Below are 17,640 nucleotides of genomic sequence, written 5' to 3' on the forward strand. Positions count from 1 at the left end.
TGCTTAACCTTTTTTAAGGCTTAGTTTATCCAAATATAAAATGAGAATTATAGTTTATCTTATGTTTTAAGGCTGCTTTTTAGATTAAATGAATTAGCATATAAAGTGTCTAGTACAAATGACTTTTATAACTATTGTGATTATAATTCATTATTTTTATGCAGATTGCATTAATTTAGATATTTTGATACATAGAAACAATTTATCATTTCATTTTAATAAGTCAGATAATACAGAAAATGCAATAGTCAATGGTTTTACTTCCTCTATTGTTTATTCCTAACTGTGATACCATGACCTAACTTTCTCCTTTGTCATTTATGGCCAGAGGCCCTGAAAGTTCTTGACGTCTTCCTGAAGAAGTTGTTATTTGCTCTTATGTTAACTCCTTCTTCTGTAACTTCTCTTTCATTTAGTTCTTTTTAATTTTCTCTTTTTTTATTGAAGTATAGTTGATTTACATGTCATGTATACAGCAAAGCTTTATATATGTTCTTTTTCAGGTTCTTTTCCATTAGGGATTATTAGAAGATATTTACTGTAGTTCCCTGTGTTCCTTGTTGCTTATCTATTTTATATATAGTAGTATGTATATGTTAATCCTAAACTCTTAATCTATGCTTCTTCACCCCACTTTCCTCTTTGGTAACTATAAATTTGTTTTCTGTGAGTCTATTTCTCTTTTGTAAATAAATTGATTTGTATCATTTTTTTAAGATTCCACATATAAGTGATATCATATGACATTTTTGTCTTTCTCTGGCTTACTTCATTTAGTATGATAATCTCTATTTGCATTCATGATGCTACAAATGGCATTATTTCATTCCTTTCTGTGGCTGAATATTCAATTCTTATTTGAATTATATGTGTGATTTATTGGGGAAAATATCTCAGGCACTAAAATGAGAACAAAATGAAAAAAAAAAATTCTCACCCTCATCTTCTGTCTCATTATACCTCCTTTTGGGAAAAGAAATTGTTCTTTGTAGTCACTGAGAAATAAGGCTTCTCAGGGGAAAGAACCCTAGTAGGCATCTTTCCTTGAAGCATGACTAAACATATGCAGGGGGACATATTGGCAGTTCTTCCCATTGGTATATCCTCTGGTTCCAAAGTGTAACAACACTTTGGGGGAAAATGTAGACAAGAGTTCTAATTCTCTTTGCAGCTTTGAGTCAAAGAATCCAGCTAGCTTGTCCTACCATCAGATTTGTGCTTTGGTCTGAGTGATTTTTAGTTCATGAGAGGAATATGAAGAATAACCCAAGACTCAACTCTCTTATTAGAAAGAGTTAAGTCTTTTTTTAGAGGCAGGAGAGTAAAGATAGTGGTTTAGGAATAAGGTAGCCTTTAGGTTCTAATCTGAGTTCAAAGATTTACCAGTATATTGTTTAATTTTTTAAGCTTCAGTTTCCTTATAAATAAATTGAAGACAATAACATGGAATAGTTTACATAAACATGTCACCATAGTGTCTGGAAGAGCATAAACATTTGTACTTAGTGTTTAATAAATTTTAACCATAAATATAATTATTATTAGTAGTAATAGTCTTTTTAATATTTAGAAGTATCACTATAGATATTTAATACTATATTTTAGCATCCATAAAATTAGTTAATAGACATTATTAAAGCAGATAAGATAATATAGTTAGGCCTGTAGAGTTTACTTTGCTCCTGTTTTTGTTAATGAAAAAATAAAAATGAGTATTAATTCATTATTTTTCATTTGTTTTCATATGCTGACTACACTAAATATTAATTTACATTATCCAAACTCCTTGATTTTCAGAGGTAAATTCTCAGAAATTTCACATAATATAACTTACAAAGCCCAACTGAGGAGTTTTTTATTTTATATTTAAAAAATGATCTATTGCTTTGAGCTGCATGATAATTCCTAAAATATTTAAGTTTGGAAATCCATATAGGTCAGAATGGTTTTAAGTGTTTTTTAAGTGTTATTAGATAAAGTGTTGGAGAAGGAAACGGCAACCCACTCCAGTATTCTTGCCTAGAGAATCCTGTGGACAGATGAGCCTGGTGGCTGCCATCTATTGGGTTGCACAGAGTCATACACGACTGAAGCGACTTAGAAGCAGCATGAATGTAAAGGCTTATAGCCTGGGAAGAAGCAGTGTAAACAGATGTACTATTTATTAGAGAACATTTTTTTTTTTCTTTGTTTGCTGTGTTCCTGAAGACAAGTATAGCAAGCTAAGGAGTTTCATACAGTACCAAGAAATCATCATGTCTTCCTATTTTCTTTTTTTTTTTTAATATATATAATTATTTTATTTATGTTAACTTGCAGTGGGTTTATTGTGATTATTTTTATTTATGTCTTCCCATTTTCTACTTTTTCATGTTCAGCTTGTCCATGCCACCCTTGATAAAGGTCTAATGCAGGGAGACAGTGACTATTCAACAAATTACATTAATTTCCAGAATGCAACATACTCTCTCATGCTCTTATGACTTAGTTCCATCTCACTGAATTCATCTTCCTTGAAATTATAATGAAATCTTGTTCACCTATCATCTTATCTTCCTGAAGCTTTCTTTCACCATGCTCATCAGCCCATCTAACAATCTCAAATCTATACCTCCTCCTACAGTGACAGCTTTCTGTTCAAAGTTTTCACATATATCTTAAACAATGTTGATCCAGCAGTTACTTTTCCAGCTCACCCTAATTTTATGAGGATATTTTTAACATAGTATTTAGAGAATTTCTGACTCCCATTAGATTTTGCACCAATGTTTCTGAATGAAAATCTACAATCTAGAAGTAAATATTCAGATAAATAATTTGTAAAATGAAATTATTATATCATGAAATATTTTAGCATCTTGAGAGAGATGTTAAAATTTTTATTTTACATATTCCATATATTAAATGGAATTTAATATTTAATTTAATTTAATTTAATTTTATTTAATATTTAATTAAATGGAATTTAATATTTAATATTAAATAACCTTACTTATTTGTATATTTCTCCTAGCAGCTAGTTTTGCAGTCACTACTCAAGCATGCATTGAATGAGTAGATAAATAATGTCCAGAAACCAGATAAATATGGTTATTACCACAGTGCCCCACTGTGTCATTTTAATTTGAGAGTACTACTCTTTTTTATCTAGTATTTGTATCATTTAATCAATGGTATTCATATCAGAGTCCTACAACTTTGTCATCTTAATGGAACTGAGTTGTTTGTCAGCTCTTTTGTATAGTTAATCTGTTAAAAAAGCAGGATATAATTAATTGACACATTGGATAATCCAGCTACTCATCTCCAGTAGTCAAGATAATATCACTACTTTTTTCATACACACATTTTCCTTTCAATAAACAATACAGATATTGTTTAAAATGTTGAATACCAGAGGTACCTTGTTTTGAGTTTTGAACCTATGGGATCATCCAAGGGCCCACAATCTTCTTCAAGTCCCACACCAGGAAGATGGTATATCTGGACTAGTCAATTCTAATCTGCCACCCTGCTCTCTACCTATACTTCCTTTTCTGTGATTAAGTGCTATATCATCTCCTAGCTAGTTTTTGGGAGACCGCAATGGCACCCTACTCCAGTACTCTTGCCTGGCAAATCCCATGGACGGAGAAGCCTGGTGGGCTGCAGTCCATTGGGTCGCAAAGAGTGGGACACGACTGCGCGACTTCACTTTCACTTTTCACTTTCATGCATTGGAGAAGGAAATGGCAACCCACTCCAGTGTTCTTGCCTAGAGAATCCCAGGGACGGGGGAGCCTGGTGGGCTGCCGTCTCTGGGGTCACACAGAGTCGGACACGACTGAAGTGACTTAGCAGCAGCAACTAGTTTTTATTCCACTGATGCTGGTATGAATTTTCTGAGATCCATATCTGAAAATGTGGCTCTCCTGGGTAAAATACTCTCACTATTATTCTTCAGTTGATTTAAAGTTCATATTTCCTAACACAGCATACAAAACAATCTTCATCTGATTTCCACTTAACTCTCCATCTCATTCTGACTCCATCCACCTCTAAAGAGAGATTCACTGCTCTAGATATTTTTGAAAACTGCTTTATTATGGGAAATACTAGCTTCTCAATCATTTCTCTCTATATTTTCCCACAGTTTTCCAGTACCTTTAGTTTCCTTTTCCAACTGGAAAAGTTCTATTAATATTCCAAGCAATACTTTTATATAACTCTATGTACACCTCTGTCGTAACATGAAACCACACTAGGTTACAATATTTGCTTTGCTGTCTCTTCTTTTAAACTATAAACTCATTCATGATAACAGCTCTTTTTGTATTGTCTTGCCTTAACACAGTGTTTGGAGCATTTATGTTCATAAAATATTGATTGACTGAATGGGTATATGAATGAAGGAACACATGAATTAGAATAAACAAAGAAATTAATCAACCCTAAGTTAGTCATCAGGAATGACTGATGTCATAGTAGAGAAAAAGAGAGAAATAAATGATCTGAGAGTTTATAATGTGTTACAATTAGACTTTTGGTTGAGTAAATTTCTCTGCAGTTGTAGTTTCCCTCTCAGAAAAACATGAGGTGAGCTTCTCATTTCCCTTACAATCTTTTTGCATAAAGCTAAATAATTGGTTTCTGTACTATCTTTTCACTGTTTCTCTTTTGATTATTGAGCTTATCTTCTTAAAGTAATAGGATTTAATAATAGCTACTATTTATTGCTTACTGTACAAGGGACATCATGCTAAGGATGTATAAATACCATCTTTAATCCTTATAGAAACCAAGTGAGATAAATATAGTTGTCCTCAGTTTAACACAAGGAAACCATGAATTTATATAATATATAAATCCAAGATCATGAACAGGACAAAATTAGGGTTTGAACTCAAGGTGTTTTTAATTTTCTTTTCAGACCAGAAAGCTCTGCTTTTTTTTTTTAATTACATAATAGTCTACCTAGATATTCTATTATATGATAATTATCATTGGAAGATTATCAAGAATGCTGTCCAGAATCAATAAAGACTTCTCTAAAACCCAAATCATATGACCTTTTGTGCCTTCCACTTAACAGTTTATAATAACCTCTGGAATGTAATATTTTCCAGCTGCCTCATGTTAATGGTTTGGTGTAAAGTAAAAATTCCAAACATCTTGAGTAAGTTCCTAGAAGGTCCACAAGAAAGATCAAATACTCAGTCCGCATTATTTCATATAATTCCAAATTCTGATCAAAGAATTCACTTTATGGGACTTCTTTCTATTTATTATTTATCCTTTTATTCTTTTTATTTATTATGTGGCTTCATAGACTTTTGAGCAGATGAGATTGTTAGAAGTAAGCTTGTTTCACTTTCCAAGAAAAAGACATATATTTTCAAAATTTCTATAACATTATTTAAATATGCACTTGTTCATGCCAAGTACATACCTATTTCACTTAAAGATAGCACATTTACTGAAAGTATTTGGACAAGAGAGGTAGCTAATACTTCTCTCAAAAAATCGTTATTACTGCTTTGCTGTGTAAGGAGAGTCAAATTTAAGTTACTGCTTTTCTTCATTCTTGTTCTTGTTCCTCATTTAGGTGGATGTAAAATGTACTCACATTGTAATACCCATGAAATAATTAGAAGTCAGTGGCATTTAATCTTGATAATGGAAATGGAGAAGGTGATCATTGCTTTTTATATTATTCTTGAACAGATTAGACCTTGTTCTTCACAATCTATAAGTAATATGTCTTAATGTCAATATTAAATTCTAGAGTCAGTCAGTTCAGTTGCTCAGTCATGTCTGAATTGTTGCAACCCCATTTCTGCCACACGCCAGGCCTCCCTAACCATCACAAACTCCCAGAGTTTACTCAAACTCATGTCGATTGAGTTGGTGCTGCCATTCAGCCACCTCATCCTCTGTTGTCCCCTTCTCCTGCCTTCAATCTTTCCCACCATCAGGGTCTTTTCAAATGAGTCAGCTCTTCGCATCAGGTGGCCAAAGCATTGGAGTTTCAGCTTCAATATCAGTCCTTCTAATGAATATTCAGCACTGATTTATTTTAGGATGGACTGGGTGGATCTTCTTGCAGTCAGGGGACTTAAAAGAGTCTTCTCCAACACCACAGTTCAAAAGCATCAATTCTTCAGTGCTCAGCTTTCTTTATACTCCAACTCTCACATCCATACATGACTACTGGAAAAACCAAAGCTTTAACTAGATGGACCTTTGTTGGCAAAGTAATGTCTCTGCTTTTGAATATGTTGTCTAGGTTAGTCATAACTTTTCTTCCAAGGAGTAAGTGTCTTTTAATATCATGGCTGCAGTCACAATCTGCAGTGATTTGGGGGCCCAAAAAAATAAAGTCTACCACTGTCTCCACTGGTTCCCCATCTATTTGCTAGGAAGTAATGGGACCAGATGCCATGATCTTAGTTTTCTGAATGTTGAGCTTTAAGCCAACTTTTTCACTCTCCTCTTTCACTTTCATCAAGAGGCTCTTAAGTTTTTCTTTACCTTCTGCCATAAGGGTGGTGTCATCTACATATAAGAATTTAATGATATTTCTTCCAGTAATATACTCACCAGCAGAAACACAGGCTTTGAAACTGTAAGAAGGAGTCTGGTTAGATGCATAAATAAACTTGTCCATATCAAACAGCTAGAGTAACAGGCAAATTTGGCCTCGGAGCAGAGAATGAAGCAGGGCAAAGGCTAATAGAGTTTTGGCAAGAGAACACACTGGTCACACAAACACCATCTTCCAACAACACAAGAGAAGACTCGACACATGGAGATCACCAGATGGTCAATACCGAAATCAGATTGATTATATTCTTTGCAGCCAAAAATGGAAAGGCTCTATACGGTCAGCAAAAACAAAACTGGGAGCTGACTGTGGCTCAGATCATGAAGTCCTTAATGCCAAATTCAGACTTAAATTGAAGAAAGTAGGGAAAACCACTAGACCATTCAGGTATGACCTAAATCAAATTCTTAACGATTATACAGAGGAAGTGAGAGAGAGATTTAAGGGATTAGATCTGATAGACAGAGTGCCTCATGAAATATGGACGGAGATTCATGAAATTGTACAGGAGACAGGGATCAAGACCATCCCCAAGGAAAAGAAATGCAAAAAAGCAAAATGGCTCTCTGAGGAGGCCTTACAAATATCTGTGAAAAGAAGAGAAGTGAAAAGCAAAGGAGAAAAGGAACGATATACCCATTTGAATGCAGAGTTCCAAAGAATAGCAAGGAAAGATAAGAAAGACTTCCCCAGTGATCAGTGCAAAGAAATAGAGGAACACAATAGAATGGGAAAGACTAGCGATCTCTGCAAGAAAATGAGATACCAAGGGAATATTTCATGCAAAGATGGGCTCAATAAAGGAGAGAAATGGTATGAACCTAACAGCAGTAGAAGATACTAAGAAGTCGCAAGAATATACAGAGGAACTGTACAAAAAAGATCTTCATGGCCCAGATCATAATGATGGTGTGATCACTCACCTAGAGCCAGACATCCTGGAAAGTGAAGTAAAGTGGGCCTTAGGAATAATCACTATGAACAAACTTAGTGGAGGTGATGGAATTCCAGTTGAGCTATTTCAAATCCTTAAAAGATGATGCTGTGAAAGTGCTGCACTCAATATGCCCTCACATTTGGAAAACTCAGCAGTGGCCACACGACTGGAAAAAGGTCAGTTTTCATTCCAATCCCAAAGAAAGGCAATGCCAAAGAATGCTCAAACTATGGCACAATTGCACTCATCTCACACGCTAGTAGAGAGATGCTCAAAATTCTCCAAGCCAGGCTTCAACAATACATGAACTGTGAAATTCCAGATGTTCAAGCTGGCTTTAGAAAAGGCCAGGGAACCAGAAATCAAATTGCCAACATCTGCTGGATCATGGAAAAACAAGAGAGTTCCAGAAAAACATCTATTTCTGTTTTATGACTATGCCAAAGCCTTTGACTGTGTGGATTACAATAAACTCTGGGAAATTTGAAGGAGATGGGAATACCAGACCACCTGACCTGCCTCTTGAGAAATCTGTATGCAGGTCAAGAAGGAACATTTAGGACTGGCCATGGAACAGCAGACTGGTTCCAAATAGGAAAGGAGTATGTCACCTTTCCAAATAGGAAAGGTGTATTGTCACCCTGCTTATTTAACTTATATGCAGAGTACATCACGAGAAACACTGGGCTGGAAGAAGCACAAGCTGGAATCAAGATTGCCAGGAGAAATATCAATAACCTCAGATATGCAGATGACACCATCCTTATGGCAGAAAATGAAGAACTAAAGAGCCTCTTGATGAAAGTGAGAGAGGAGAGTCAAAAAGTTGGCTTAAAGCTCAACATTCTGAAAACGAAGATCATGGCATCCGGTCCCATCACTTCAAGGCAAATAGATAGAGAACAGTGGAAACAATGGCATACTTTATTTTCTTGGGCTCCAAAATCACTGCTGATTGTGATTGCAGCCATGATATTAAAAGATGCTTACTCCTTGGAAGAAAAGCTATGACCAACTTAGACAGCATATTAAAAAGCAGAGACATTACTTTGCCAACAAAGGTCTGTCTAGTCAAGGATATGGTTTTTCCAGTAGTCATGTATGGATGTGAGTGTTGGACTATAACGAAAGCTGAGCGCTGAAGAATTGGTGCTTTTGAACTGTGGCATTGGAGAAGACTCTTGAGAGTCCCTTGGACTATAAGGAGATCCAGCCAGTCCATCCTAAAGGAAATCAGTCCTGAATATTCATTGGAAGGACTGATGTTGGAACTGAAACTCCAGTACTTTGGCCACCTGATGTGAAGAGCTGACTCATTTGAAAAGAGCCTGATGTTGGATAAGATTGAAGGAGGGAGGAGAATGGGATGACAGAGGATGAGATATTTGGATGGCATCACTGACTCATTGGACATGAGTTTGGTTAAACTCTGGCAGTTGGTGATGGACAGGGAGGCCTGGCCTGCTGCAGTCCATGGGGTCGCAAAGAGTTGTGAGTGACTGAACTGAACTGAAAACTGAATATCAAACGCTCCCCTAGTTGTAACTCCAGGACACGTAATTCAATGAAAAATTATTTGTAAACGAACAAGTGATCAGAAATATGAAGGTTATATTATTATTTTCCTAATGGAAGAAGATAGGAATGTGGACAAGAAACAGTTCTCTGACATAAAAATATTCTTTTTTCTTATATGATGTAATGACTATTGGAGAAAACTCGTTCTGCCAAACTGCGTATTGGATAGTCCTTCCATCCGAGGAAATCTATGGATGACAAAGTCAGAAATAGAAGTAACTGACCAAGAAGCCCTTGACCAATGGGTGTATTTTCATGTATATATTGCTTGAAAAAGTACAAATTTCATTAGCTTTTAGATATACTTACATTGCAACTGTATCATCACAGACTATAAATTTCTATAACATAAATTTCAGATTAAGACAAGACAAAATTGTTTCACTCTAGTTTACTCCTATATTAAACTCATGTTCTATTGTACAATGAGTTCTCTCCCAAAGAACAAAATCAAAAGTCTTGACAATTCATCTTCCCTAAGAATTTACTGTGACATATCACAGCATCATTTTCCTTTCTCTTATCATGTGTTCCATTCTGTTCTTTATCCTTCTTTTCACAGTCTTTTTTATTTTACTATATCTAAAATAAAAATGCAACCCAGCTCACAGTGAACCCACTCTAATCTAGCACTTATGCAGCTCAAGTGGATATATTCTATGCCTAGAAAGAGAAAAGAACTAAGAAGACTACAAGCAATTTTTCCTGTGTTCCTTTCTTCCACGACCCAGTAGATACAGATACCCTGATGTCCGTGTAGCAGTTTTGAAATTCCGTGGTGTAGGAAAAAAAAAAAAAATTCTGCCATTCAATAGATCTCTTGTGGAAAGTACTCTCACTGGTAAATATTTGCCTTTTATTTATTCTAGCCAAAGGTTTAGTGGTAAGGAAAAGGCTTTTTAAAATGTACTCTACATGATATTAACTATTTACAAACCTGGTGGCTCAGATGGTAAAGAGTCTGCTTCCAGTGTGGGAGACTCGGGTTCGATCCCTGGGTTGGGAAGATCTCCTGGAGAAGGAAACGGCAACCCACTCCAGTATTCTTTCCTGGAAAATCCCACGGATGTAGGAGCCTGGCAGGCTACAGTCCATGGGGTCGCAAAGAGTTGGATATGACTGAGTGACCTCAGTTTCCTTCCTTCTATTCTATAATATAATTGCCAGGGTTAACTGGTAAAAAAGTCAGGACCAAAATCTATCTCTCCTGAATATAAATTCACCTCTTTTCATGAATTCAAATAGCACCATGTGAACCTGACAGACGTGTGCTCTGAACAAATCTCTTCACTTTAATTCAGGTTTTGTTATAGATGATGTTTTGTTATGTTATGAAGAAGTGGTTTGTTTTGCCATTTTAAAGGTCTATTGAATTTTATGTGTTTTGCTTAGCTTTTTTATTATTTACTCATATTGTGTATTTTTCATCTAAACAGACACCACTGATTGATTGTTCAATGTATTAATATTAAAACAGATGCCAAAGTCTGCCTTTGAAGACCTTAACTTGTAAGAAAACTTTAATCTTAATTTGATTTTGCTTCCTGTGTTAGGAAGTGGACACATTTAGTATTGCTATGGACTTTTCACTAGTTAAAACAGATTGAATTTTTCTTTTCATTAAACTTTCAACAAAAATATGTGCCCGTATTCTCAACCTTGAAGCGCTGTTCTTTATATGAGTCCCCGGGGATTTCTGAGACAGAAAGTAAAACAAAAATGTCAGGAAAAAAGATGTGGCATACAGAAAAAAAGCAAAGAGGAAGCAAATGCAACTTACCAATTCTGTGTGGCCAACACAGTTGCAAGTTGTAATACCCATTTATTATATGATAGGTGATTTGGTCTATGGTACATTCCTATGGTCATCCCTACCACCACATATCTTGCTATTGCTGCCTCCTCAAATAAGTAATATTTTCTTGCCTTAATTTGTATTAAAAAAAATCTACTATTTTCTGGTCCACATTTTGTGAAAAATTTTCCCTTTGCTCCTGCAAGCCTCTGACTTGTTCCTTATACTGACGATGCTTACCATCATAATCCATGTCCTTTTATAATTAATCTTGAAATAGATATACCTGTATTCTGCACCAAAAAAGAAAGAACAACACACCCAGTTAGAGCAATGTGTTAAAATTATTGACTGATAATGGATTGATAACATTTTGTGTTCAAACATTAAAAGCAGGTGCAGCAAGGTTGAAGTTAAAAATGGCAACTGAGAAAACAGAGCAGAGGAGGAAACTGTATTTTCTTGATATTGCAAGCATGAGTAAGGAATTGAGTTTTTGCCTTGAAAAATCTTCAATCATTTGTTAATCATAAGTTTGAAAAATGTTCAATAAATCACATAGTAATTTTGTATTGCTTGCTATATTTCAAAAAGTATTTTTCAAGTACATTATGCCACTTAATGCTTAAAAATTCCTTGAGGAAAGCACAGCAGATTTTACCATTATTAAAGATAAGGAAACTAAGTCTTAGTGTTTTAGTATCTTTCCTATCTATGTTCAGAGTGAAGTTGGGACTTAAACTGTCATGTACTTACTAAGCTTAAATGTTAAAGTTAATCCTTGTATCTTGTTCTCTGTGAATCATATTTTGCTTTCTAAAGTTCTCAATAAATCTCCAAGCTTCAAAATGCAGGATTTATGAAGCTTTTCAAGGTCCTTTCATTTTAAACTTTACACGAGTCTACTTTCCCTGAAAGCATCTAGTTCAGCAAGCATTTTCTATGTTCTCCATGCACCAGAAAGTGTGCTACGCATGATGATTCATGCCATTTCTCAACTGGTAGGCAAGTTATATCAGTACCATCTGGAAATGTGGAAAAAAATACCAATTTTAGACTTCATTCTGAATTAGGCAATTGAATTTCTAGGGAAAAGAATGTGGAGATGTTTAGCCATAATTCCTAATAATCTGACCAAGACCTAACTGTGCAAAAAATAAAATGAATTTAAAAATTTTTAATTAAATTTTATAAAAGAGATCAAGATTGTAAACATTGCAGAAGGACAAAACAGATCTAGGTTTGGATCATGTAATCACTCTGAAATGTGTGATTTACAAAGGAATGGAGTAGGTCATAATTAAAACCCATCCATAGTGCTTGTTATTTAAAATGTAGGAATTAGAACACATGCAGTAAGTCGTCATTCAACAGACAGCTACCTCCCCGAAAAGATTAAGTAACTCTTGATAGTTTATAGTAAGTTAGTTAAAGGATCCTAAGTGGTTAGGTCTCAAAGGTCTTTGCATTAATTTACTAGGGCTGACATATAAAATACCAGCCTGGGGTATCTGAAACAACAGAAATTTATTTCGTCATAATTCTAGAGGCTAGACCTCCAAAAGCTAGGGTTCAGCAGGCTCTGTTTCTTCTGAGACCGCTCCTTGGCTTGCAGATGGCTGCCTTCTCGGATCCTCTTCTCATGTTCTTTTCCTTGTGCGTGCCCACCCCTAGGGTCTCTGTGTGTCCTAATTTCCTGCTGCAAGGACACAGGTCAGATTAGATTAGGGTTCAGCCTAATAGCCTCATTTCAATTTAATCACTGCTGGAAAAGCACTATCTCCAAATACATTCAGATTCTGAGGTGGTACACATTACAGATTCAACATACAGTTTTTGAGACACAGTTCATCCCATAATAGCATTCAATGCATTTTAGTTGTCTGACATTTTGCCCTATTCCCTGTTTCCTCTTTAGGTCCCACTCAACCTCTGCATCTACTCAGTTCCACTTGCTGCTCAGAAGTTTTTTCTTTAGCAAACCTGATAACCTCAGAGCTTGTTAATGAGGATTAGTTTGTGCATTGGTATATTTTAGTGCTTCTAAGCAATATATTTGCATAGACTTGAAGGCAAGTTTGGTGTCTTTACAAGGGAGTGTGTAGGGTGAAATTTTCTGGTACGTAGCCTATGAATCTGCACCTCCTGCACTGCAGGCAGTTTCTTTACTTCTGAGCCATTGGACCACTGGAGAAGCCATTGGACCTAGATAATCTGTGTGATTTTTATGAGAGTCTGCTTTTTTTTTTTTTTTTTAACCTTTCTGTATTCCAAAGAGAATAAGTTATAAATACCACTGTAATGTGACATTTTAAAATTGTATCACCTTTTCCCTCTGGAGAGAATGTTCATGCTTTATAATCGGTGTGTCCTTCTTTACTTCTAGCTTTCGAATTTTTCAAACGTATGTGTCTCTGCTTCCTTTTCTTGCTGTCAGCCTTAGGGATGAGAAATATCTTTTTCTCACTCTTTGCTTAAATTCTTCTCAGTGAGAATTCTGTCACAAGAAACAATTCAGGAAATATTAATGCAGTGTTTCTTTTTAAATCTGATATGCTTTAGGATTGCACATCTCTTGTTAAATTATTTTTAAGCCTCCACGACTGATCCTTCTTTCTATCAGATCTCTAACCCCTTGTATACCCTCTGTAAGACGTTTTGAAAACACTGTAAGAAATCCAGTAAAGTAGGGCCTGTATGTCAACTTCATGATCATCCTTTAGAAATGTCTATGAAAGGTGTGTGTATTTTTCTTTGTTCTCTTTTCAAAATGAATTAAAATAGTTTCTCATGGATAGTTTTAAGTTCTGTTTTATATTTTCATTTCATTCAAGAGTTTTCCATTCAAAAGTTTACAAAGGGAAATGACATATTTTTCAGGCTAATATCAAGAATTAACTGAAATTTTAATAATCAAAATGGGTCTTTTCCATAATTTTTAACTAATAAGTAAGAAAACTTAGATTTCTACTGCATTATTAATTGCTCTTGTATTGAGTCAATGTATCGGTATTTTCAGGGATGAAGAACCAGGAGGCCAGCTGGTAACAGATAAGTTCCATATAGACTGGGATTCAGTGCTTGTCGACACGGATAACATCATCATTGCACGGTTTGATGGCAGAGGAAGTGGATTTCAGGGCCTGAAAATTTTGCAAGAGATTCATCGAAGATTAGGCTTAGTGGAAGTAAAGGACCAAATAGCAGCTGTGAAGTAAGTAGGTGTACATCTTCTTATTGTTTGTCCTATGTGAATGCTAGGTATGTGATATATAATACTATTAATGCTAAGAGGTTTGTGTTTTAATGATTAGACAACTTTCTAGGTTAATTATATAGACCAGTAGTCCCCAGCCTTTTTGATCCCAGGGACTGGTTTCATGAAAGACAATTTTTCCATGGATCAGAGAAAATCTAATGCCACCACTGGTCTGACAGAAGGTGGAGCTCAGGCGGTAATGAGAGTGATGAGAGAATGTCTGTAAATATAGACAAAACTCCACTGACTCACCTGTCTCTCACCTCCTGCTGTGTGACCCACTTCCTAAGAGGTTATGGACCAGTACCAGTCTGTGGCCTGGGGAAAGGGACCCCTGATATAAACTATTTTTTCAAGTATCTTTCACACTCATTGACATAATGAAAGAATTATCATACGTCCCCCTCTAGAATTAGAATTCACTTTGGATTTGTGAAATGGGAGAGAGCTTCATTAAACTACAATATTATTATTTATAATAATCACAATGTCTATTACTTTCCCAGTTAATTACAGTTCTTGAGCTTTCATAAATACGTTTCCCACATGAGTGAGAAAAGGTGAACTGAGAAAGTTAATAGGTTCTTTAACACAGCGTATAGATATCACCTAGGATATTGTTAAAATGTAGATGCTAATTCAGTAGGCCTGTAGTGGACCCGAGATTCTGTATTTGTAACAAGCTAACAGGAGTGACACCCAAACTGCTCCACTACTCTGAGAAGCAAGACTTTGGTATACAGTACCCTTCCATATGAACAGAGTTCTAACCACTAAAGCAGTTCTTGTTTGACTTCTGTTTTGGTTTTGGTTTTGTTTTTTTTTCCCTTATGGCTAAGAATGAATTTCCGTGGTTCATTTAACTCAAGAAGATATAACTATAATTTTTTTTCATTTCAGATTTTTACTGAAACAGCCATACATTGACTCCAAAAGATTAAGCATTTTTGGAAAGGTAAACAGTAGAAATACGTGTGCGTACATTACCTGTTTCTATGTGTACTTGTATAATTATTCTCTTCATATTACTATAATTTCTGTTATCCTTTAAAATGAAACGTAATTAATTTTATATAAATTCAGTTATTTATTAATTCAGCAACTATGCACTGTGTATCTCTAATTGGAACCTGGTATTAGAAATAGAGCAACAGTAGGGCAAAAAAAAAAAGGAATCTGTTTTCATGAAGATTATCTTCTAGAGAGGAGAAAGAGAAAGTAAACAAGTAAATTAAAAGCATAGTTTCATCTGGTATTGTGTCTTTTAAGGAAAACAAAACAAGAAAAACTGATGGATGAAGGGACCAATGTTATTAGATTGAGTGGTCAAGTAAGGCCCCTCCAATTTAAGTGATATGTAAGTGGATACTTAAATAACAAGAAATAATCAGTCATGTAAATCTGTTGAAGGAGCCTGTTATCCAAATAAGGAACAAGCACCACAGACTTGGCAAAGACTACAGGGCTTAGAGACTAAAAGATGACCAGTATTTATAATTATGTTGCTGTGCTCTTGGATGATATTTACTTCCTTTTAAAATAATTTTCTATTAAAGTATAGATGGGACTAGTTATAAAGAACCCACCTGCCAATGCAGGAGAAAAAAAGAGACGTGGATTTGATCCCTGGGTCCAGAAGATCCCCTGGAAGAGGGCATGACAACCCACTCCAGTATTCTTGCCTGGAGAATCCCATGGACAGAGGAGCCTGGTGGACTACAGGCCATAGGGTTGCAAAGAGGCAGGCATGAGTGATTATACAAGCACAATTATCCCATATAGATACAAAACTAAATAGGAAAAAAAAAATTTTTTCGTTGAAATGGGCACTCTTAGGATTTACTATCTTGTTGTTCTGTTGTTCAGTTTCTGTCATGTCTAACTCTTTGCAACCCCACAGACTGCAGCATGCTAAGCTTCCCTGTCCTTCACCATCTTACGGAACTTGCTCAAACTAATGTCTATGGAGTCAGTGATACCATCCAAACATCTCATCCTGTCATCCCCTTCTCCTCTAGCCTTCAATCTTTCCCAACATCAGGGTCTTTTCCAATTAGTCAGATCTTCGCATGAGGTGGGAAAATTATTGGAGCTTCAGTTTCAGCATCAGTTCTTCCAATGAATATTCAGAACTGATTTCCTTTAGGACTGACTGGTTTGATTTTGGACTGAATTGGTTTGCAGTCCAAAGGACTCTCAAGAGTCTTTCTTCTCCAACACCACAGTTAAAAAGCATCAATTCTTCAGTGTTCAGCCTTCTTTATGGTTCAACTCTCACATCCATACATGACTACTGGAAAAACTGTAACTTTGACTATATGGACCTTTGTCAGCAAAGTAGTATCTCTGCTTTATAATACGGAAAACTCGGCAGTGGCCACGGGACTGGAAAAAGGTCAGTTTTCATTCCAATCCCAAAGAAAGGCAATGCCAAAGAATGCTCAAACTATTACACAATTGTACTTATCTCACACGCTAGTAAAATAATGCTCAAAATTCTCCAAGCTAGGCTTCAGCCATACGTGAAACATGAACTTCCAGATGTCCAAGCTGGTTTTAGAAAAGTCAGAGGAACCAGAGATCAAACTGCCAACATCTGCTGGGTTTTCAAAAAAGCAAGAGAGTTCCAGAAAAACATCTATTTCTGCTTTATTGACTATGCCAAAGCCATTGACTGTGTAAGGGAAAGGGAAAGGGAAGTTGCTCAGTCGTGTCCGACTCTTCGTGACCCCATGGACTGCAGCCTACCAGGCTCCTCCGTCCATGGGATTTCCCAGGTAAGAGTACTGGAGTGGGGTGCCATTTCCTTCTCCATTGACTGTGTGGATCACAATAAACTGTGGAAAAAATTCTGATAGAGCTGGGAATACCAGGCCACCTGACCTGCCTCTTGAGAAATCTGTATGCAGGTCAGGTAGCAACAGTTAGAACTGGACATGGAACAACAGACTAGTTCCAAAGAGGAAAAGGAGTCAATATACAGTCAAGGCTGTGTATTGTCACCCTGCTTATTCAATTTATATGCAGAGTATATCATGAGAAATGCTGGGCTGGAGGAAGCAAAACCTGGAATCAAGATTGCTGGAAGAAATATCAATAACTTCAAATATGCAGATGACACCACCCTTATGGAAGAAGATGAGGAAGAACTAAAGAACCTCTTGATGGAAGTGAGACAAGAGAGTGAAAAAGTTGGCTTAAAGCTCAACATTCAGAAAATGAAGATCATGGTATCTGGTCCCATCACTTCATTGGAAATAGATGGGGCAACAGTCTGGCTGTGAGTGAGAGACTACACCATAGTGGTTATCCGGGTCATTAAAATCTTTTTTGTACAGATATTCTGTGTATCCTTTCCATCTCTTCTTGATCTGACCTGATTTTATTAGATCTTTGCCATTTCTGTCCTTTATTATGCCCATCTTTGGATGAAATGTTCCTTTGATATTTCCAATTTTCTTGAAGCGATCTCTAGTCTTATGCTTTCT

At 35.9% G+C, this 17,640-nt stretch overlaps 1 protein-coding gene across 2 annotated transcripts in view; it reads left to right on the forward strand.

Annotated features, from left to right (window-relative positions):
* DPP10 (dipeptidyl peptidase like 10) overlaps positions 1 to 17,640 on the forward strand; it is an 800,949-nt gene that overhangs the window by 762,693 nt on the left and 20,616 nt on the right. For both annotated transcript variants that reach the window (XM_070768724.1, XM_070768732.1), the window contains exons 20-21: positions 13,913 to 14,107; positions 15,053 to 15,107. In XM_070768724.1, coding sequence (XP_070624825.1) covers positions 13,913 to 14,107; positions 15,053 to 15,107 — 250 coding nt within the window. The remainder of the gene's footprint in view (positions 1 to 13,912; positions 14,108 to 15,052; positions 15,108 to 17,640) is intronic.

The sequence above is a fragment of the Bos indicus genome, chromosome 2 (genome assembly GCF_029378745.1).
Source record: "Bos indicus isolate NIAB-ARS_2022 breed Sahiwal x Tharparkar chromosome 2, NIAB-ARS_B.indTharparkar_mat_pri_1.0, whole genome shotgun sequence".
Classification (NCBI taxonomy): Eukaryota; Metazoa; Chordata; class Mammalia; order Artiodactyla; family Bovidae; genus Bos; species Bos indicus.